Source organism: Penicillium expansum (assembly GCF_000769745.1).
Source record: "Penicillium expansum strain MD-8 chromosome Unknown contig312, whole genome shotgun sequence".
Lineage (NCBI taxonomy): Eukaryota > Fungi > Ascomycota > Eurotiomycetes > Eurotiales > Aspergillaceae > Penicillium > Penicillium expansum.
The window spans coordinates 14,642-36,934 of record NW_015971265.1 but is presented as its reverse complement, the minus strand read 5'-3'; the positions used below and the strand labels follow the sequence as shown (position 1 = coordinate 36,934).

The 22,293-nt window shown below is 48.5% G+C and overlaps 9 protein-coding genes across 9 annotated transcripts; 4 read left to right on the top strand and 5 right to left on the bottom strand.

The window, feature by feature from the left end:
- Nucleotides 1-18: 18 nt before the first annotated feature.
- PEX2_091150 (alpha/beta hydrolase) lies at nucleotides 19-992 on the bottom strand (the record flags this gene model as incomplete). The annotated part of the gene is made up of 2 exons (XM_016746385.1): nucleotides 19-769; nucleotides 829-992. 2 exons carry the CDS (start codon nucleotides 990-992, stop codon nucleotides 19-21), a joined length of 915 nt encoding a protein of 304 aa, XP_016600101.1.
- Nucleotides 993-1,784: 792 nt separating this feature from the next.
- PEX2_091140 (putative Rab geranylgeranyl transferase escort protein) lies at nucleotides 1,785-6,251 on the top strand (the record flags this gene model as incomplete). Its single annotated transcript, XM_016746384.1, has 10 exons — nucleotides 1,785-1,981; nucleotides 2,034-2,199; nucleotides 2,255-2,350; nucleotides 2,417-3,114; nucleotides 3,195-3,524; nucleotides 3,583-3,833; nucleotides 4,371-4,473; nucleotides 4,525-4,643; nucleotides 4,703-5,722; nucleotides 5,911-6,251. The coding sequence occupies 10 exons, from the start codon at nucleotides 1,785-1,787 to the stop codon at nucleotides 6,249-6,251; spliced, it is 3,321 nt and encodes a 1,106-aa protein (XP_016600100.1).
- Nucleotides 6,252-6,781: 530 nt separating this feature from the next.
- On the top strand, nucleotides 6,782-7,459 carry PEX2_091130 (seipin co-factor family protein; the record flags this gene model as incomplete). Its single annotated transcript, XM_016746383.1, has 1 exon — nucleotides 6,782-7,459. One exon carries the CDS (start codon nucleotides 6,782-6,784, stop codon nucleotides 7,457-7,459), a length of 678 nt encoding a protein of 225 aa, XP_016600099.1.
- Nucleotides 7,460-7,586: 127 nt separating this feature from the next.
- On the bottom strand, nucleotides 7,587-9,304 carry PEX2_091120 (uncharacterized protein; the record flags this gene model as incomplete). Its single annotated transcript, XM_016746382.1, has 2 exons — nucleotides 7,587-8,816; nucleotides 8,891-9,304. 2 exons carry the CDS (start codon nucleotides 9,302-9,304, stop codon nucleotides 7,587-7,589), a joined length of 1,644 nt encoding a protein of 547 aa, XP_016600098.1.
- A 460-nt stretch (nucleotides 9,305-9,764) lies between these two features.
- Nucleotides 9,765-11,415, bottom strand: PEX2_091110 (Aldehyde dehydrogenase, C-terminal; the record flags this gene model as incomplete). Its single annotated transcript, XM_016746381.1, has 3 exons — nucleotides 9,765-10,565; nucleotides 10,626-11,336; nucleotides 11,383-11,415. The coding sequence occupies 3 exons, from the start codon at nucleotides 11,413-11,415 to the stop codon at nucleotides 9,765-9,767; spliced, it is 1,545 nt and encodes a 514-aa protein (XP_016600097.1).
- A 1,524-nt stretch (nucleotides 11,416-12,939) lies between these two features.
- On the top strand, nucleotides 12,940-14,156 carry PEX2_091100 (fungal specific transcription factor domain-containing protein; the record flags this gene model as incomplete). Its single annotated transcript, XM_016746380.1, has 3 exons — nucleotides 12,940-13,149; nucleotides 13,201-13,911; nucleotides 13,971-14,156. The coding sequence occupies 3 exons, from the start codon at nucleotides 12,940-12,942 to the stop codon at nucleotides 14,154-14,156; spliced, it is 1,107 nt and encodes a 368-aa protein (XP_016600096.1).
- A 108-nt stretch (nucleotides 14,157-14,264) lies between these two features.
- Nucleotides 14,265-15,560, bottom strand: PEX2_091090 (NAD(P)/FAD-dependent oxidoreductase; the record flags this gene model as incomplete). The annotated part of the gene is made up of 1 exon (XM_016746379.1): nucleotides 14,265-15,560. One exon carries the CDS (start codon nucleotides 15,558-15,560, stop codon nucleotides 14,265-14,267), a length of 1,296 nt encoding a protein of 431 aa, XP_016600095.1.
- A 478-nt stretch (nucleotides 15,561-16,038) lies between these two features.
- On the bottom strand, nucleotides 16,039-17,580 carry PEX2_091080 (Major facilitator superfamily domain, general substrate transporter; the record flags this gene model as incomplete). Its single annotated transcript, XM_016746378.1, has 1 exon — nucleotides 16,039-17,580. The coding sequence occupies one exon, from the start codon at nucleotides 17,578-17,580 to the stop codon at nucleotides 16,039-16,041; it is 1,542 nt and encodes a 513-aa protein (XP_016600094.1).
- A 377-nt stretch (nucleotides 17,581-17,957) lies between these two features.
- On the top strand, nucleotides 17,958-22,265 carry PEX2_091070 (Hydantoinaseoxoprolinase, N-terminal; the record flags this gene model as incomplete). The annotated part of the gene is made up of 7 exons (XM_016746377.1): nucleotides 17,958-18,000; nucleotides 18,066-18,921; nucleotides 18,974-19,072; nucleotides 19,122-20,551; nucleotides 20,609-20,794; nucleotides 20,857-22,063; nucleotides 22,127-22,265. The coding sequence occupies 7 exons, from the start codon at nucleotides 17,958-17,960 to the stop codon at nucleotides 22,263-22,265; spliced, it is 3,960 nt and encodes a 1,319-aa protein (XP_016600093.1).
- Between the last annotated feature and the right edge of the window lie 28 nt (nucleotides 22,266-22,293).

Genomic DNA, 22,293 nt, shown 5'->3' with positions numbered 1-22,293 from the left:
TTGCTGCGACTATGATCTTCATTCTTCATCTCCCTGATCAAGGAAGTAGAAGATAGCTCCGCTCAGTGCTCCAGCAATGACACTGCCATGGTCTTCGTCTTCGTATTTTCTTCGTACGACTGACCGTACCCTTCCACTCCGCAGAAGCCGAACAAACATCTGGTCACAATTATCCCCCATTAGACGTTCCTTGGCTATCGCCAACCGTTTTTCGTATTCCTCCAAGGTCTGGTTTTTCTGATGTATAGGAGACTGCTCAAGTGATCCATACGCCATCCAAACTCTGGGATGGTGATGTGATTCTGTCATGCTGTAGAACTGCTCTTCTTCCTGCAACAGGAATCCATTGTTCCACCAAATTGACGGACTTGCAGCAAGATAAGCATCGAAGCTTCCAGGTGCTGTATAGAGCGCATGGAGGGCGAATAGGGCCCCAAAAGAGTGTCCGAACAGAGCAGTCTGGCAGACTGATATGCGGGGAAATATCGACGAAAATACAAAATGGTGAACAGTGTTCGTTATGAAATGGAGGAAAGCATCTGCACCTCCATACTGCTGATGGTTGGGCTTTCCATCCGGGCTTTTGGGCGCGTCATATTTCTCACATGGGGGAGTTAGATCATGGCTTCGACGAGGGCTGTAAACAGACCGGGTCAATGGGTAGGAGATTCCAATGATGATTGTCGATGTTTCCTCCGGTTTACGCATTCGCCGCCGCCGCACGATATCTGTTGCTGAAAGCATCATTGCATTGCCATCAACAAGATAGCTGTAGATGGTTTGAAAAGTGTTGGCTGATGTTATATTTGAAATGGCATTCTCACTTACATTGCATTGGCTTTGTTGACGATTGGCTGGTCCTCAGTGGATTCCCACTCCAGTGGCCACGAAACTTGAATAAGATATTTCTCGTCCTGCTTGTTTGCGACGAGCCAACTCGCCATATTTTGTACATAACATTCCGCCTGCTCAAAAGTCCACTGGTCTTCCATTGCGCGCTTCGGAATGTGGGTGAATTGGAAAGAGAATATATGGCACAGTAATTGTTTTGAAGAACGGGTCATTTTGAAGGACTGTTATGAGGCTAAAACTCATGATGCTTGACAGAACGGCTAATGCGGCAAGAATAGCCGGATGGTCCTACCTCGGAGCCATTTAACAATGCCAGGTGAAACATTGCTAGATGAAAAAGTGACCGGTGCCCAAATTTACAAGGCTGCAAAGTGGGGGCAATAATAACGATATGAGACTAAATCTATGTTGTAGTGGGAAAACCTCCGTTCCAAACAAAGGTCATTTTCCCGACTCTGGTTTTAACTCCGAAAGTGAGGCCATTTTCTCTTGGTGGATATATTAGCATGTCCTTGGCTACCTTGGCCATCTTGGCATCCTTGAAAATACGAGGGGACGCGTCTCTCGTCGTCTCAATTGCCTATTTCAGGCAGGGTTCGTTTTTCTTTCCTGGCATATGATTGATAAGATAAAGTTTGGTTTCCACTTGTAGTCCGCTTTTTATATACCTGGGTAGTTTTCGGGGTTTAGGAAGGCCAACCTACTTCTTCTAGTGAAGTCAGAGTGGGGCGAAGAAGTGAGGCCTTCCAATCCTATCCAGGTATTCTGTGTATCTATACTATTCTTGCTACGTTTGGAGACAATTTTGTGTAGAGTGTGGCAAGGTCCGGTTAAATCTTTTTGCATTCGAGTAAGGCCTTTTATTTAAATACCCTCTCAATCCATGTTCTGAGAAAAGCATGTACTCTCGCTAGATATATGCGCCTGCGGCCATGGCCAAGCAAGAAGGGGAAATTTCCATCGTGATGGCACCGTCAAACAACCAAAGTAGCCACGCTGCTGAGAATGTTCATCAGGAGGCAAACCTTGAAAAGCAACCAAGCCTTTCCAGCCTCCAACCTGGAGTCTACAGGGCTGATGTGCTTCGGAAGAGCTGGACCAAGCAAGGCTTGATCATTGTCTTTACAGGGTGCGTCATTGCAGACATATTACAAGCAGAGGGATTTACTAACGTCGGTCAGACTGTTTTTGTGTACATTGGCTATCAATTTCGCCGATTATTCAACTCAGGTGTATGCCCCATACACTACGAGTGCCTTCAAGCAGCACTCTGCCATGAGCGCAGCACGGGTGGTCATGAACATTGCTCGTATCTCTGCCTATCCTATTATTGCAAAGCTGGGAGATGTCAGTATTCTCAAGTCTTCCAACTTTTCATTATTTTGCTTACCACGATGGCTAGGTTTTCGGTAGGGCTGAGATGTTCATCTTGTCCATTCTTATGTCTGTTTTGGGTTATGCCATTTGGGCAGCCTGCACGAATATCACGCAATACATAGTAAGAGGCTTCCTTCTAGATTTGCCAAGTATATCACCCCGTGCTAATTGTTGCTGTGTCACGCAGGTTGCCGGTATCTTCGACGCTATTGGATCAACTGGATTTGCCCTCACACAACAAATATTTGTGGCGGATATGACCTCGTTAGTTAACCGTGGTATCTGGTCGACGCTACCTGACTCTCTCACCACAATTCCGACTCTTTACCTTGGTACTATCGTCGCTCAGCGCATCCTCGATCATTCAACGTGGCGGTGGGGATGGGGCATGTGGGCGATTATCTTGCCCGTTGCATCACTACCATTGATCGGTACCATGCTGTTTTATCAACGTCGAACACCATCTCCGGTATCTGTGTCTGAGGCATTAGGCTGGAAAACCAACGATGCCTGGTGGAAGAAGGTATACCGATTGTTTTGGATTGAGCTTGACATGCCAGGGGCTATTCTCCTTGTGGCTGGATTGTCTCTCCTTTTGGTTCCCTTATCCCTGACAGGCTCTAATAACAGCGGGGCGTGGACCAACGGGTCATTCATCGCCATGTTGGTCCTTGGCGTGGTTTTCATAGTAGCGTTTTTAGGTTGGGACACATGGTTCGCGAAGAAGCCATTTGTGCCTTATCGTATGATCAAGAACCGCACAGTGGCAGCTGCGTGCCTTCTTGGGGCATTGGATTTCTTCCACTATTCTGTCTTCAGTGTCTTCTTCACGAGTTACCTTCAGGTAGCTGGGAACTTTTCCCCGGGGCCTGCAACCAGAATTGAGTACGATTCCCCCGCCTCATTTCTTACTAGCTGTGATTGATGCTATCATTCCCCCCTCATGAGACTAATTTCGAATCTAGTAACTCCCTCCGTGTGGCATTTCAGGTGGCTGGCATATTCGCCGCTTTCTTCATGAAATATACCAAGCGCTCCCAGATCTGGGTGTTGATCGGCGTCCCGCTCTGCGTTCTTGGAATGGGTGTACTTCTCTATCTAGTTGATATGGGAGATGGTCGCAGTGGGAATGAAGCATCTTTTGTGGCAGCCAAGTCATTGATTGGTATTGGTCGCGGATTCTACCAAACGGCTGCACAAGTCTCAGTGCAAGCCGTGGTCTCACGGCAGGATGTTTCCGTTGTTACCGCAGTATTCTTCGCATCGATGAGCGTGGGTGGTGCAATTGGGACAAGGTAAGCAGCTACGCCTAGTCACATATTTGATTCACTTCTAACTAACGCGTTTAAATAGTGTCGCCGGGGCAATATGGCGAAACACTCTCCCGAAAAAGCTTCAGCAATATCTCCCTAGTGAACTGAAGGGTCAAGCCAAATCTATCTTCGGATCAATTGTGGTAGCTCGAAAATATGCCATGGGTACTGAAGCTCGTGATGCCATCAATCGCAGTTACCGAGAGTCGCAAAGACTACTTGCGATTGCAGGTCTGGTTTCACTTTCGTTGATGCTTATTGTGATGTTGTTCTTGAAGAACGTGAAGTTGGGTGAGGACGGAAGGGTAGAGGCAGAGATAGAGATTGATCAAGATCAAGATCAAGCTCATGGGGCCGCGGAGAAAGAAACCGATAAAAGTCGCACCTGAGGTATATATTTTTGAGAAGCAAGTAGGTGGCTCTGAGAGAAATAGAGAAAAGCTGTCATAGCACATGCTCCAATATTCAAAATTCTTGTTTATTCAAGCCATTGAAAATAACTCAAGTTGATTAAACTAAAGAAAATCATATCTTTTTCTTCGTAATATGCTATTCGAGCTTGATTTGAATATTTTTGTTGAAGTTGTCTAGGGCTGTTGACTGAAGTGGGGACCGCGTGACCGCCTTCACGCGCACTTCCCGCGTTTTTCTCCAATTTTTTCTTTTCTTCTTTTTCTTTCCCCCCAACAACCTCCAGTTGATGAAATTTCCAGCATCCAAGCTTATAGAAAGATTGGGAATGCTTCAGTTGCATTAAATATCCCATTTCTCAACTTCAGGATAGCTTGTGCTGCCAAATTTGGCTGTAATACTCGGACTTACCTGCAGCTAGGAATTCGTTCCTGATTTTCCTTACCATGGAAACTCTGTCAGACACGACTTGGGATGTGATCATTGATGGGACTGGGGTTTCTCAGTCCCTTCTGGCACTGTGAGTGACTATCTTAGGGTGGTTGTGAGTTGAGCACTCACACTCCCAAAGGGCCCTCTCACGATCTGGAAAGAAGGTTCTTCACATGGACTCAAACCAGTACTATGGTGGTTCAGATGCAGCCTTCAGTCTTGATGAGGCCCAAGAATGGGCAGAAAAAGTCAATAAAGGTGAGTTATCTCTTGTGTGTGGCTGGTTGGTCCATGGCTAATGTTGTATTGGCAAACAGACACGAGTACATCACTATTCAAAGATGCCTCAATTTTCAAACTTGATACTTCTCTAGCTCAGGACAGAAGCATTTCTCCCGAACTTGCATCAAGCCGTGCTTACACTTTGTCCCTGTCCCCATATCTCTTATATGCCCGTTCTCCACTAATGTCAGCGCTCGTATCCTCGAAGGTCTTTCGCCAGTTGGAGTTTATGGCAGTTGGCAGTTGGTGGATCTACGCACCTGAACAGCCAGATTCCAAAACTGGCGAGCTTGGTGCGGAAAAGGTTCTCTACCGCGTACCTGGCAACCGAGAGGATGTGTTTGCTGCAACTCATATCAGCATGAAGTCCAAGAGAACCCTCATGCGCTTATTGCGTCATATCACCAAACCCAAGGAGGATGATACTTCAAATGAAGATGAGGATATATCAATGCCCTTGAAGGATTATCTGGCTTCCAGGTTTAGTGTCCCGGAAGAACTTCACAATCCTTTGCTGTCGCTGTCCCTGTCACAGCTTTCTCAGCAAGATACCTCCGCCAGCTATGCTGTTCCCAGGATTCAAAGGCATCTGTCATCCATCGGCCATCTCGGCCCTGGGTTTGGAGCTGTGATTGCTAAGTATGGCGGTGGAGCCGAAATCCTACAAGCTGCCTGTCGTGCATCCGCTGTGGGAGGAGGTGTATATGCCCTGGACACGCAGATTAATGATTGCTTACGGCGGGCAGGCTCTGAACATTCCGAACATCCTTTCCTGTTGAAATTAGCCAATGAAGAGTCTGTTCAGTCGAGGTACCTGTTTACCTCGTCGGATAGTTTTTCCAAAGAGAGCTCGGCACCATTGGTTGAAGTCGCCCGCTCGATCAGTGTTGTGTCGGCTACTTTCCCGTCTCTTTTCCCTGTTGCAGTTGAAGGTGCTCCTGTGCCTGCAACTGCAGTTCTCATGTTTCCAGGGGATACATTGGGTAATCCCCAATCCCCGCCTGTCTATCTCCAGGTTCATTCAAGCGACACTGGCGAGTGTCCACACCAGCAGAGTAAGTCATCCCATTTGCAGCCCCGCCTGATATGTCCTCCCACACCGCTCGCATGATGATTTTTTTCAAAAACTTATCTACATTGCCTGAACTTGCTATGTTGAAAACCTTTTCACCTGATCACGAGCTCCCTCCAAATTTGATTCGTCAACAATATTGTCGTTCATGTGGCTAATTGATTGTCACAGGTGTTATCTATTGCAGTGTGGCACTACCTGGACCGGAAGGTCAATCGCTTATCGAGTCCGCCATGGATAGACTAATTCGGGCAGAAGGTCTCCCGACCAGCGTGCTGTGGTCCTTGCGATACACTCACATCGGTCGCCTCAGCAATGGTGAGCCCCAGCGTCTTACTGTCGAGGAAGGAGTTCCTGATGCCTACCGTTTCCCTCCATCGAGCCTCGACTTGGCATTCGAAGACGACACCCTTGACCTTGTCAAAGAGGCTTGGAAGATAATCGTAGGGGATGAAGTTGATGATGCTGATTTCATGATGTTTGACGATCGCAATGGCACTTCTGACCAATGATTCGTAGCATAGCGTTCTCTCAGATTATATTCTTACCCATATCTCCCTACATGACTAGTTGATGAGATGGTTCTATTTTTGTTTTCAAATAGGATATTTATATGAAATATACAATGCTCCAAATTTCTTCCATAATCGATGTCCTGACATGTCAAACTTAGATTGGTCTACTGGCCAATAATCTCACACGATGTTGATGAAATCTATGTGGATAAGTTGCTTTCCCTTACCCCGTCTTCACGCTTTGATCGGAGTACATTGTAAAATATATGAACTGGATAGCCTAAGGTGAATAAAATATAATGTGTCCAGGGCTGTGGCTAATGGTGACGCAGAATTAATATCGCCGCAAACCAGTTGGCAGAACGCCCCATACGTCATGTTATGGATCTGATCGTTGATATAGATAGTCCGAATATATTGGGTTCATAAACATAGATTTTAACTAATCTTTGCTGGAACAAAGCTCACTACCATCGCTGCTTCTCCTTACTCTATTGATCGCAGAAAAATACCTACCAGACCTCAGGATGCCCCTCGATAATGTCACCAGTGGTGTGACCGGGCAGCTTCCTACCGACAAAGTTCAATCAACAACAAGTGGAGTGGTCAAGAAAAGCGCACCAAAAAAGCTAAACAGAACGACTAAGGACCTGACCGACCCTGTCATCCCAGGTCAATTTCCTGCGGACGATGCTCCCCCAAAAGGCGAGGGTGTCGACAACAATCTCTCGTTCTCATCGATATGGTCCAGCATCACAGCATGGTTCTCCACGCTGTTCCCTCAAGCCTTTGATTACCTCGAGTCCTGCATACAGAGACTGGTCACCTGGCTCCTCCCTCCACCCCGCCAAGCTGCGATATATGAAGCTGCATTGAAGCGCCCTGCCGCAACAACCTTGATCGTTTGTCAAATGATTTGCTGTGGAGTTCCTCTACTGGTATTCTTGGCTGGCGTGTTTGTCTTCGCTGCGGTGTCGATACTGCTCTGGGCTATTCTGTCCTTGCTCATTCTTGGTCCGGTGTTGCTGGTCACAAGCATGATGGGTATGTCTCTGTGGGGTTGGGGTTGGATCCTCTATGGTTTAGTCAAGTGGGTCGATCAGCGGTTCTTGGGTGGTATTATTGCACGCTTTTGGCTACCTCAGACGCAATCGGAGTCGGCCGATGGAGAGGGTCAACCTGATGAGGAGAAAAAGGACGAGTAATCTATGCATATTTCCCAGAGTTGAGAGGACATGTGATTCTGTATATACGCTTTCTGAATCATATAGCACATGGAATTGACATTGACATTGGACACTGAGAGATATCGTATCTTGCTCATGCAAACGCTCAAACTATCTGAAGAGACACATATGGTACCCCAGTGAAACTCTCCGGCATCGTATACGTGATGTTGTAAAACACGAATTCATTGACAGAGTGATCAGTGTTGTATGTGATCGTATAATTTGGTTGTGCATTTGTCGAGACCTTGACGTTCAAACCAGGCAAGCCTTCCAGTCCAGTTACATTGAACCCGTTGTTGACCGTGAGGCCACTGAACAAGAAATTGAAAGAAACGGGACCGTGCACAGATGTTGCATTTGTATATGAGATGTTCAAAGACCGAGGGGCAGCCACGGCATGAATAGATGACTCTGTGACCCAATGCGAGATGCAGCCGATTTTATGCTCGCCAATAGCCCACTGAATGACGGCGGGATTGAATTGACTGGGGTTGATACTTGGACCTCCGACAACGGTCTCAGCAACAGTTTCTGCACCAATGGTCACGTCCTTAGATACCCAAGCAGTGATATTGCGAGGATAAGTATCGAAGGGCGGCGAGTAAGCCTGCGAAGTATACATATGCTCGCCAGGGAACTTGAGTAAATTTGCCTTTGCCTTTGCCGGCAGATATTTCACCATTTCAGGCATTGACAGGGCGAACAGTGGATAAAACGCGAAATCGTCTTGATGGAACATTCCAAGCTCCTGCTGAGGGACGGGAGCCTGCTCACGGCCAACAACACCCCAGATAACAGCGCCAGTAAGAGATGCATACTCTTTCATATCGTAACCATATGAGCGATCCCAAGGGCCAGCAATATTCTTCAGATTTGCATTATAGAGCTGAGCGAGCTCATTCCAACTGTATTTGAGCATCTCCGGTCCATACTTCTTCAACAAACTGTCACTTGTTCCATACTGGTTCCAGAGAGCCAGTGCCCACATGGCAACGCCAGCGTATGTCGGAGAATTAAATTCAGACAAGGTATGGTGCATACTCCAGAGGTCGTAGATTTCCTGTGCGAAGTTCTCACCAGAGTTGGTCAAGTTTGCATCTCCGACTCGTGCACCAACCCAGTTTTGAAGAATGGTTCGCATCAACCAGGGATTGGAGTAACAAGGGTAAGAATTGTCGCCATCAATCCCTCCAACACGATAGAGATCGCCTTTGGCTGCAATGTGCAAGGATTCTTCTACCTTGGAGACTGTCGCTGCGGGAAGCAGGTGGCCATAATCATTCAAGGCCACAATCCAGGCGCAGCCCACGAAATCGCGAATATTTGGATCCCACTGACAAAAATCATATTAGCAAAATAACACAAGAAAGAACAACGCATGGATTAGACTAATAATTCTCCGCTTACCGAGCTGTATGGACCATCGTCGGGATATTCCAGCGTCCCAGGCTCCGGTTCTGAAGGCGCTTGTTGATAGTCCCCATACCACTGTTTAGATGGATCGAGATATTGACCAGAAATGACATTGTCGAAGATGCGGACGGCTTTTGCAACATCGCCCGGTCCATTTCTGGCTAGCAATTGAGGGGCATACCAGGCCGAGTGCCGACTATCATAGCGTCCAGGACTACTTGTTGAGGTAATCAGATAGCCAGCCTCATCGTCCCAGTACTTGTCATTCCATTCAATAGCCGCATTGAACATTTCAACCGCGTGCGATGACGCACTGAACCTGGCTGACCAGCTGTCTAGTGGAACAGCAGAGACAATACCGGCATTGTGGACAGCATTCAATCCCACAAGAACTAGTGATAGTTTCATGATGTGTCGGAAAAGCCCCAATATGAAAAGGGTAGGCAAAGAAGAACTTGCAAAAAAAGCTTAGGTTCTTTTGCTCAACTTCCCACTGTGCCCTTGCCATCTTTATACCCTTTTACAATTTGACTTTTGGCATATCTCGTTCTAGTTTCTTTGTATTGTTACTATGTAGTTTGGCTTGATGATACTTAGGGACTCAAGTAGACTCCGGTGATTTACCCGCGATCTCCGAATATGCCGGCTTTCTATACAGCAGTGTCGCTCTTATCTTTAACAGTCATTATCCGGCACCAAGGTTCCCCAGCATTGCCGATTTATACCCCACCCTGAATCTTTAAGAGCTTTACCGCTCAAAGAAATGGAGACGAGAAGAGAATTCCACCTATGATCATATACAAAAGCCGTAGAAAAGATAACACTAGTTCCATTTGGTACACATACGTATACATAAAAGACATTAAAATTACTTGAGCCACTTGGAACCGAAAGTGACAATCTGATCCCGCCGAGTCACAAACAATGCAGAAAGTGCGAGAACCCCAACGCCCAAGGCCCACTTCGAGCGAGCAGCGAAAGTCGTATCATTACCGTCCCGGTCAAAAGGCGGGATGACGGGTGCCATCATCTTGTGAGCCTTCTGAACCGAGTACGGGGGGTACCGCGCAGCGAGAAGCCCCTCCAACCACGAAGGCACGGCGTTGATGTGCGTTCGGAGATGAGAGAAAGTCAAGATACCATGCGGGCCATGATAACGCCCCTGGCCGGAGTTGCCAACACCACCAAATGGCACATCGCGACCAGCTACATGGAGACCGCAGTCATTGAAGGTGACACCCCCAGACTGGGTTTCGTTCAAGATGCGAGCCTTTTCGGCAGCTTGAGTAGTGAATGCGTAGATTGCGAGCGGATGCTCTCCCTCACGTGTCCGAGACAGAGCAGTATCGAAGTCGGCATCAACGATGGGGAGGATCGGGCCGAAAAGCTCTTCGGAGAGAAGGGAATCGCCGGGCTTGACTCCGGTAACGATCGTTGGTGCGAAGTACAGACTTTGACGATCCCGCTGGCCACCATAGACGATTTTTCCGGAGGTCTGTTGGAGTAGACTGTCGAGGCGGTCGAAGTTTCGCTCGTTGATGATGTGTGTGTAATACTCTGGGTTGTTGGCTTTGCCTCCTAGGAACGTGTCAAAGTATCGCATCAAATCGGCGACAAGGCGCTCTCGTAGCCTTGGGTGGACAAAGACGTGGTTCACATTCAAACAAACCTTTGGTTCAGTCGAGATGAGTTAGCTTTTGATGCCTGGAGGTAAACAGTGCAAGCCTACCTGTCCAGCATTCATGAATTTGGTAACTGCAATGTGTTTTGCAGCAAGATCGAGATTCGCCGACTCCGCCACAATAGCAGGACATTGACCGCCCAACTCGAGTGTGACGGGGGTAAGATGCTTTGCCGCTGCTGCATGGATTATTTTGGCGATATTGGGGGATCCGGTGTAGAAAATGTGATCAAAGCGATGTTCAAGGATGTATCCCATTTCTTGTGGACCAGCAGAAACACACCGAATGGCATCTCGGTCCATATATTGGGGAACAATTTCCATCAGTACATCTTGAGTGGCACTTGTCACATCCGATGGTTTGAGAATGACGGCACATCCAGCAGCGATCGCGGCAACCATTGGCTGTAGAAGCAGACTGACAGGGAAATTCCATGCACCAATAATGAGAGTCACACCAAGAGGTTCCTTGCGGACGGTGGTTCTTCCCAGGAAGTTGAGAGGATCGGACTTTTCCGGTCTCTCATCCTTGGTCCACTCATCTAGTTTTTTGAGAGTGCGTAGAATATCCGCTTGAATATTACCACAGTCGCCGATATAGGCTTCTTGATAGTGCTTATGCAGATCGGTATAGAGGGCGTCGCAGATGCGCTTCTTGTTGTCCTCAATCATCCACCAAGCACGTTTCAGTTGGCGACGCCTCCATTCCTTATTCTTGGTGGTGCCAGATGCAAAAGCACCCCGCACACTTTGATACGCCTAGGAAGTGTAAGCAGTGATATCAATTGATATGGATAATAATTACCTGATCAAATTCGGCTGTAGTGCTAAAACCCATGGTGAGCTTTGTGGGGAGATGAGGTGGAGATGCGCCTGGGAGGAAGGTGAGGTTATGTTATATGTGGGCCCGGCGCAAGTGTTGAATCTGACTTACTGAGGACCCCGGTCCAAGACTGCAGTTTATTTTATAAACGTGTCGTGCATGATCCTGAATTTATATTAATTTAGGGTCACGAAATGAGTCTCGGGGTGACAGTTTTATGCTCCCCGAGGCCGAGGTGCATTATCATTGCATTGTGAATAATACCTCTTCTAATATAACCAACTACCTAGGTACATATGTATGTTGTAGACAGCATGCCGCTCTCAGAGGACCTAATGCCAGATAGTCCTCGCTGAACAAGTTTGTCAATAAGGACCATGTCGAATCCCATGATGGGCGTGAGGCTACCCTTCTAAACTACACACATACGTACACGACACGACCATCATGACTTAGATAAGCTGCGCGCTGTATTTTCAGTCAACCTAGGCATAATGAGCGAGTTTGCCGAACTGAGGGAGTTTTTGATCAAGGCGAAAAGGGTTATGAGATAATCCAACAGGAGAGACTGGCTGGGGTTGGTGGCTGATAACGTCGGCCTGGAGCTCCGCGGTGCCGTGAATTATGCTCGCCAGCATGCCAACGTGCAAAGCTGGAGCGAGGAGACTTTGAATTAAGTATCTACCACATCCGCGTTGTGAATTCGTTCACTGTACGGAGTACGGAGTACTAGTAGAATATGTACTCCGTAGATTACTAGCACTCCTTTGTAGATGCCTAGATCCCAATCCAAGCCCCTTTTGTCCCATAAAACTCAAAGATAAAGCCGAAAGTGGATATCCCAATATCCCAGCGAATAGAAATGAATAAAGATACGAATACCAATAAATACTTATCGCCTTGGCCCGCATATAACAGGAGGGAATGTCCTCCACTCATGCGGGGTAAACGTTGAAGAATGACTGCAATTTCAAGAGCTCGGACAGGCTGTTGGACATGTCGTGCACGACGCATAAAATGTGACGGTAATTTCCCATAAGCTCCTGCATAAACACGGTTCTAATTGAAAGCCTGTTAGAAACACATCCAATTTGTCGTCGTTGCGCCCGTAACAATGCCCCATGCGGATACGGACTTCGTCTAGTCTGGCATGAAGAATCTTTAGCCCGAGGCGTTTGCCATGGAAGAACAGGGGTGTGGTCCAAGCGAAAAGATGCTCAAAAGAGAGAATCACTGGAGCAAGTGCACGGTAGATTGTCGCTACGGACCGAGCACACGGGCGCTGATCGGACCTGGATGTTTTTGAACACGACTATGATCGATCTTCGGATCCATTTTGACGGTACCCAGCCCGATTTCAAAGGAATAAAGCCTTTTTCTCAACCAAGCCCGTTGTCACCTTGGCTGAATACCATCTCTCCTGGCCAGCGATCAGATTGGGATCCTGTGCTCATGTCCTATTTCGAACACATCATCTGCAGCAGCTCAACTCTTGTCGATAATGTACATTACAATCCATATCGATATCTCATACTACCCATGGCTCTGCAGTCCGAGGGGCTATATCATGCCGCCCTAGCCATCGCAGCCAATACCCTCAAGCTGTCAGATCAGCGGTACCGGCTTCCGGCATTGGAGCATCACCATCGAGCACTAAATCACCTGCGCGGTCTATTAAATAAAGACAACTGGACGGAAAATGAGCTGGATGAGATGCTCGGTCTGGTCTTGATGTTATGCTGGTTTGACGTAAGATCTTCCTTGCTTCCTTTACGATGAGAATCTCCTAATTCCTTGCAGATATCAGACAGCAGTCGCCCTTCATGGGTCACCCATCTCAACGGGTTTCAAAATTTAATTCGAGCACGAAAAGAACGCCCCGGTCGCTCAAGTCACAGTCAAGATTTGGCGAGTTTCTTCAATCGTTATTTCGCCTTCCACTTAGTCCTAGCCCGCACTGCGTTTCGGGTCACCCCTCCCTCATCCCATATATCGCCTCTCTTGCCGGACAGTATACTGGAAAAATCAGACATGATTGATCCGTACATGGGATTGAGCCCTGCTCTCTTATTGATGATCGATCAAGTAGCCGAACTAGCGTGGGCTCGTGAGGATGGCAACATTAAAATCAACCGTAAAGATGTTCATCAACTCAAGACGGACCTCGATAGCCTTCAACAAAAGATACCCACCGAGAATATTGATCCCAACATGGAGTGTGCTGCAATTGCAGAAGCAAATAGACTCGGAGCCCTGCTGCTTCTACACGAGATCTGTTCGACCAAAGCCCCTATTAATCGCTCTGGTATCCCGACAGTCGAATATGAAGAGAAGAATGTTTATGTTGAACGGATATTGACCTTGATATTGGAAAAGAAGGTAAATATGATGCGTACTGCAGTTACGCCTCTGTGGCCTCTCTTCTTGGCAGGGTGTTGTGCTCGCAGGGAAGAGGAGAGGGTCACTGTATTGCAGTTATTTAAAGAGCTGGAAGGTATTCGCCGATTTGGGGTATGTATATTCTTCTATCTCCTTCCCTGTTAGTTGACTAACATCTCTCTGTTCCTCAGAACATTACCCCTGCGATTGAAGTTGTCGAAATGGTCTGGCGCCAGCGAGATCTGTCGATGCAAGACGAAAGAGGACTCCAGAAAAAGCTTAATGCACAGCGGCAGAAAGATCCCTTGCAAGAAACCCGGTTCTCGTGGGAGCATGCCATGGTCATGCTGGGTGGGTGGAAGCTCAGCTTGACCTGACCTTCTGAACGGGCAATGACGGAGATGATATCAATTTGTATAGCCAGCATTCAAACTGTATGTTTATTGTTCAACTTCATTCTACCTCGCACCCCTTATCTGGACAAATTATAGTTTAGAAGCATGGCTTCTTTCACGTATCTGTCTCCCCTTCCACCCCGTAAGGTCGCTCAACTCCATTTCTGGATCCAAGTGCGCTAGGTTCTTCGCAGTACTCTTTTGCCCCGCCCTCCATTGCCATTGACGCACAATCTCCGGGTCAAGAGTCCCCTCAAGCAGATCCGCGACATATTTTCCAACGACGGGAAGGAACTTAAACCCATGCGCTGAGCCGCCAGTTGCCAGGAAGAGACTTTTGTGAGTAGGATGAGGAGTGACAAGGAAATGCCGATCAGCTGTATCAGCATCCCAGCAAAGACGTGTATAGCAGAAGGGTCTGTCTGCAAGCTCAGGCAGTACGCGCCGCAAGTTCCGGCGCATCTGGGCTTCAATCTCAAGAGGGAGGCCATCGGCGGGTGCCTGAACGAACGTGTGTGGGACAGAAGTGGTGATACCAGACTTGGTGGTTTGCACGTTGGTGATGAATTGACTGTGAGCCATCTTGAAGATCCCATCATTCTGGGGTGGGAAGAAGTAGCCTAGCTCGAGGTTGTCCATAATGGGCATTGAGGCATAGTGTTTCGTTTCGGAAGGGGTGAGTTGGATATGAGCGACACTGTGGCCCTTGGCAGTTAACTGACCCTTCACGTCGAGCAGTGAAGGCGTCCAAGCTCCCGCGGCCAGGATGACCACATCCGCCTCGTGTCTCGTGCCATCCGCTGTGACGACTCCCTTGCACTCGCCCGTGATATCATCCAGTATCAACTCTTGCACATTCCCCTGTGTCTCCCCCGAAATATATTTCACCCCATTCTTTTGAGCAGCGCCTGCCATCCGCTCGATAGCTGTACCAGCAGCAGCCCACCCGGCCGTTGGGTTCCACACATTGATATTCCACCCATCCAACTTGCCCGTGACAACAGAGAAGCGAGAACGGATCTGGTCTGGCGTAAGCTTCTCAAGACCTTGTACTCCAAGCCTCTTACACGTCTCAATCGAACCCTCGACAAATGGTCGGGACAGGTTTGCCGCGCTGAGAATCCACCCAGGGACATGGTAGAGCCCACGAAACAGGGGCCAAGACCGCCACGCTTCAATAGACTCAATTCCAAGACGTGCATATAGCGGTTCGTTATAATCGCTGCGGATAACCTTGCTGATATCGGTGGAGGCTGCTTCGCAGGAGGGAGGTGCGTATGGGTCCAGCACGCGGATGGAAGTGTAACCGCGCTGTGAAAGGTGGTATGCGGTCGAAGTGCCAAAGCAGCCGGCGCCAACGATAAGGATTCGCGTGTCTTTGTTCATCGTGTGAGTTGAGTTGCTTTCGCGACTTGGTTTAACCTCTCAAACTTTGAGGGTGGCGCCGCCATATTTATTGAGGCATTTTGCTCCGTCCTGCCTTCCTTCAGAGAATATGATCTCGCTACCAGCTTCCTCGCGCACAATCATATGCATCATGAAGATATTCTCGTGTGCGGGGAAGAGATCTATTGCTTCGTTCTGACCTTCCGATAAAGAGCTCCCAACCCGGCCCACTCGGAGATTCTCCGAGTGGATAGTGCTCGTTTCGACCTGCATTTATTTTACCCCAACATTTCCCTAACTGACAAATTGCCCAGGCGCTTAATCTTTCTTGTTTTCATGTCTTTGAGACGATTAAGTTACATGTACTCAAAGACTTAACAACTGCGCTGAAGATAACATATCCAATTGAACTTCTTCTCATTTGTCACTATTATCTATATCCTTATCAACACCAACCCACATCTCCACATAATTCAGCCTAATAAGTGTACCGGAAAGACCGTTTTTCTTTATCGGTTAGATCAGAAAATGCAACAACTTCCGATGTCTCCACATTTGACTGGGCTTCCTTATCACGGCGGTTGTTTTCCCATCGGCAAAGAACTCCATATGAGATAATGGCGACTATAGCCACAACAAGACAGCCCAGAAGACCCTCATATCCTCGCGAATACGACGGTGCATCGTCGGAACGGAAACACTGGGGACCAATGATGTTTCCAATACAATACGCCAAGAAGAAGATGGCGTTCATGGTCAACTTTTTGCTATGGCCGCTGGTGTTGGCCATTGGAAGCGAAGTCGAAAGCACGTATGGCGCCCAATAAGTGTAGAAGACATAGTATGCTGCTAGCAAACCATGCTGGTTCTCACGTGGCAGCTTCCACATCAGGATAGCGCAGATCATGGGGACCAGGTTGGCTATGGCGATAATGTTGCAACGGGAGTTGGGCACGCTAGCAGCAATAAAGCCCAGCAGGATCTGCCATACCGTTGCAAGCACACCAGTGGGGATACCCAGGACGGTAGTGATCAACGGGCGATACCCCAGACCGGTCACGATAATAGCCGAAAAGGTCACTAGACCGCCATTGGGGATGTTCTGGGCCAGTGAAAACAGCGCCAGAAGCCAAGTCTTGGGGTCGAGTAGGCACTCGCGCACTTGGTACCACTTGATTGTTTTGTCTTCCATGCCGGTATTGTTGTCTTTGACGCGCTCGAGGCACACGAATTTCTCGCGATCCGAGAAATACCAGCATTGCACGGGGGAGTCGGGCAAGAATATGTATAACACTCCGGCCCAGAGAAGGGAGAATGCACCGAGCACAATGAAGAGCAATCTCCAGGGGGCTAACGCCGTGTTTGTTTGGCCGATACCGTAGCTGACCACACCCGAGAAAACAGAGGAGAGCTGATTAAACCAGAACGCGACACGAAGTGGCTGCTCGCTTGTCTTCCACCACATGACCGTCAAGATGCTCGAGATTGGGAACACGGCGGCTTCGGTCATGCCCATCAAGAATCGCACCGTAGCCAGGCCCGCAAAGTTTTGCGTTGCCGCAGTACACAGCAGTAAGATTGCCCACCCCAAGACCATGCCCACATATAGCTTGGCCACAGGAAGCCGCTGAATGAGCAACGCCGCTGGGTACTCAAAGGCGAGGTATCCAAAGTAGAAGATTGAGCCTACCCAAGAGTACTGATCGCCAGTCAAGTGGGTGTCTTTCTTCATGCCGTAAATAGCCGCATTTGAGATGATGACTTTATCAATAGCGGCCAGAACCACTGTCACCATGATCAAGGGAATGATGATGAGATCGATTTTCCATAGCACACGGCGCGCTTCGGTCTCGGTGACAGGTTCCACTGTGATGGCCGGATCAAGGCGAGCGAGGAATTGTGCTGCAACATCTTTGCCGTCGGTTCGGTTTTGGGCTTCAAGGATTTCTCCTGCTTGAGCCTTTTCTTGGTCAAGTGCAAGATGAGGCTCAGGAGAGGCGACTTGTTTTTCGTCTGCCATAGTATTGAAGTAAATAATCGTATAACTATATCAGGTAAAAAGGGACATGCACACATCGAAAACGAAGGAGATAGTCATTTGGGATGGCTTTATACTTCAATCGAACGTAAATGAACATGAAAGAGAGTTAATCGGATGGTTATCATAAAAAGTACGGTGAATTAGGGTTTGGGTGTGACAGGAAGGTCGGAGCGACTGATAAGCGGTTCCATCTCCGCGTTTCGCTCCCCGCTCTGTCTCGGCATTCACCAACCGATATCATTAGATTGTGCCAGAACAATTCACTTCGCTTCGACCTGCTGATTAGTTTCAATGGAGATCCATAAAAGGAAGCCTTGGTCCCTGCGTTCTCAGGACAACTGAACATATCACACATCATGTCTACTAAATTGGATGCTCCAAGCATCAAGATCGCCATCGGTGAGTCACTTGCAATTTAATCTCACAATTCATGCGATATAGCAAGTAGCTAATACGCCTTCCAGATCGCGGTGGTACTTTTACCGACTGTCTAGGCATTGTTGATGGTCGCGATGAGGAAATCGTCGTTAAACTGCTTTCGCAAGATCCAGCCAACTACGCCGATGCTCCGATTGAGGGTATTCGGCGTATTCTTGAGCAAGCAACGGGCAAAAGCTTCCCCCGCAATCAGAAACTCACAACTGCCGACTTCTCAAATGTCAGTATCCGCATGGGCACAACAGTCGCAACCAACGCATTGCTCGAGCGCAAGGGAGAACGTCATGCGCTCTTGATCACAAAAGGGTTCAAAGATGCCTTGCTTATTGGAACCCAGTCTCGGCCAAAGCTGTTTGCTCTCAACATCCAACGTCCTGATGTCTTGTACGAGGATGTTGTCGAGATTGATGAGCGTGTCACAATTGAGGACTATCAGCAGAATCCCACTCCAGACAAAGAGAGTCTGCAAAAGTCCTTGGAGTCAGATGCCAGTTTGAAAAAGGGCGTTAGTGGAGAAGTGGTTCGAATCTTGGAGCCCCTTAACGAGGAAAGCACAAGACAGAACCTTCAACAGCTATACGAGAAGGGCTACCGCTCTATTGCAATCTGTTTGGTTCACTCATACACATTCCAAGACCATGAACTTGCAATTGAGAAGATCGCAAAGGAAATGGGATTCACCCAGATCTCCCTTTCCAGCCAGCTGCTGCCCATGATTAAGATGACATCTCGTGGTGCTTCGGCTACTGCAGATGCATACTTGACACCAGTCATTCAACGTTATATTCAAGGTTTCCGCTCAGGATTCAAGGACGGACTCACCTCTGCTGATACACGCTGTGAGTTTATGCAGAGTGATGGAGGTTTAGCTAATTTTGAAAAGTATGTGGACAATTACGCGGAATGCAGAAAAAAGACTTGCTAATTCCTATAGATTCACTGGTCTTCGTGCCATCTTGTCTGGCCCAGCAGGCGGCGTTGTAGGCTACGCGGGAACTTCTTTCGATGAGACAGATAGGAAGCCTGTCATTGGGTGAGTTAATTTACCGTACTTTATCAAGTGCCATCGACTGACTTTCTAGGTTCGATATGGGCGGTACTAGCACGGACGTCTCCAGATATGATGGAAAATTGGAACACACCTTCGAGAACACTATCTCTGGCGTGACAGTGATGGCACCCCAGTTGGACATCAACACGGTAGCTGCAGGTGGTGGTAGTATTCTCTTCTGGCGACATGGATTGTTTGCCGTTGGTCCCGAGTCTGCAAGTGCTCATCCAGGACCAGCATGTTACCGCAAGGGAGGCCCCTTGACTGTGACTGATGCCAACCTTTTCCTTGGTCGCCTTCTTCCAGCATACTTCCCTAAGATCTTCGGCCCGAACGAGAACGAAGCCCTCGATGTCGAAATCACTCGGAAGAAGTTCACGGAGCTCGCAGCTCAGATCAATGCTGAGACCGGCCAAAATAAGTCTCCAGAAGAGATCGCGCTAGGTTTCATCCAAGTAGCCAACGAGTCTATGGCAAAGCCCATTCGAGCCCTCACAGAGGCTCGTGGGTACGATACTTCCGCGCATAACCTGGCCTGCTTTGGTGGTGCCGGAGGACAGCATGCTTGCGCCATTGCCTCTTCGTTATCTATTGGAACTGTTATCATCCATCGATTCTCATCTATTCTCTCTGCCTACGGCATGGCTCTTGCGGATGTTGTTCACGAGGCCCAGGAGCCAGCATCAGGAGTGCTGGACCAGACAGCCATGCAAAGCGTCACTGAGCGTATCGCTGCATTAAAGGCTAAGGTCACTACTGCGTTGACCACGGACGGCATTGATGAGACTCAGATTGAACATGAAATCTACCTCAATCTGCGATACCAGGGTACCGACAACTTGCTGATGGTGCTCGAACCTGAACACGGAGACTTTATTGCTGAGTTTGTGAAAGAGCACGAGCGCGAGTTTTCATTCACATTCCCCGGGCGCAACATTCTTGTCGAAGACATCCGAGTCCGAGGTGTTGGAAAGGCAACTTCTATTGCGCCAGAGGCACCTCAACAAGAACTCAAATCAGTCACTAAAAAGCCTGTGGGCTCAGAGAAGCAGGATGATTCATCTTCTGTCTACTTTGCCGGCGTCGGTGAAGTTACTACGCCGGTCTTCTTCCTGGATAACATGCAGCCAGGATATGTCCTCGAGGGTCCTGCGATGATCATTGACAAAACTCAAACTATTGTTGTTGAGCCAAATGCCACTGCTACAATTTTGTCCCGACATGTGATTTTGGATGTTCAGTCTTCGAAGAAGCAGACTGCCGATGCCACAGTCGTGGATCCCATCAGATTGTCGATCTTTGGTCATCGCTTCATGTCTGTTGCCGATCAGATGAGTCGGATGTTCCAAAAAACCTCCGTGTCAACAAACATCAAAGAGCGACTAGACTTCTCCTGCGCCGTGTTCTCTCCTGATGGAAAATTGGTTGCAAATGCACCAAATGTGCCAGTGCATCTAGGAAGTAAGTCGAGCCTATTTTGGGACGGTTGTTTGTTTGCCATGCTAATGTCTTCTTCAGGTATGGAGTACGCTGTTCGGTATCAGCACGAGAAATTCGGAGGCAATTTGAAGCCTGGCGATCACATTCTCACCAACCATCCTCTTGCCGGCGGAACACATCTTCCCGATATTACTATTGTCACTCCAGTCTGGGATGGTGAAGGCAAAAACATTATCTTCTATGTTGCCTCTCGTGGTCACCATGGTAAGCATGAAGCTCTTCCCCTTTCCCATGAGTATTTGTCGTATCATGCTAACCAAAACCAGCTGAAATTGGCGGCATCGCCCCAGGATCCATGCCCTCAAACAGTAAAATGCTGTACGAGGAAGGTGCCATGACAATGGGCTTCAAAGTTGTATCAGAAGGCCGCTTTGACGAGGAGATAGTCCGAAAGTTCCTATATGATGAGCCCGCTTCATACCCTGGTTGCAGCAGCACCCGCACATATAACGACAACGTCTCAGACCTGAAGGCTGCCATTGCAGCAAACCACAAGGGTGCACAGCTCCTGGAAGGTCTGGTGATTGAGAACACACTGGAAGTAGTCCACTTCTACATGGACGCAATCAAGCGCAACGCAGAGGTCGCCGTCCGTGAACTGCTCAAGTCCATCGGTCACAAGAACAAGGGAGTTCCTCTCCGGTTCTCTGACTTCATGGACGACGGCACCGAGATCAAGCTAGAAATCCGCATTGATTCTGATACTGGGTCTGCGGACTTCGACTTTACAGGCACAGGTCGGGAAACATTCAATTGCCTTAACGCCCCCAAAGCCATTGCCCACTCTGCCATTATCTACAGTCTGCGGGCGCTGATTGATGTTGACATTCCCCTCAACCAGGGCTGCCTTGCACCGGTCAATGTGATCATCCCCTCTGGCACACTTCTCAATCCATCTGGCCATGCCGCCGTCTGCGCCGGTAATCCCATCACCTCTCAGCGTATTACAGATGTCGTTCTGGGCGCTTTCAATGCCTGTGCTGCCTCCCAAGGCTGCTGCAACATCATCTCATTTGGTATGGGTGGTGTTGACCCCAAGACAGGTATTGAGGTGCCTGGATTTGGCGTTGGCGAAACAATCTGCGGCGGCTCAGGTGCTGGACCATCCTGGAACGGCACATCGGGTGTGCATGTCCACATGACGAATACACGCATCACAGATGCAGAGGTTTACGAGCTGCGGTACCCAGTCATCCTCCGCAGGTTCTGTATCCGAGATGGGTCTGGTGGCGTTGGTCGCTTCCGCGGTGGAGATGGTGTTATTCGTGAGCTGGAGTTCCGTATGCCTCTTTCGGTGTCTATGCTCAGTGAACGGCGCGTCTACCGTCCGTATGGCTTGGCAGGAGGTGAGTCTGGACAAGCAGGCTTGAATCTTTACGTGAAGAAAGAGCTCGACGGAACAGAGAGAACTATCAATATTGGTGGCAAGATGGAGCTCGTGGTCCAACCTGGGGAGCGGATTCTGATTCATACGTGAGTGTTCCAACTTTTTCTTCGTTTATCTGAAGATATATGCTAACGATTATTTTGATTTAGACCTGGAGGTGGTGGCTGGGGTAATACATCCGACGATGAACTAGTGACGAGTGACAGCAAGAGTCCTCAGAACTCCTCGACTTTCCAGCCACGAGGAAGTGTGCATGCATTCAGTGTCGCTGCCGAGGCGGCAATGTGATGGAATATGGCATATATATGAGAATTTT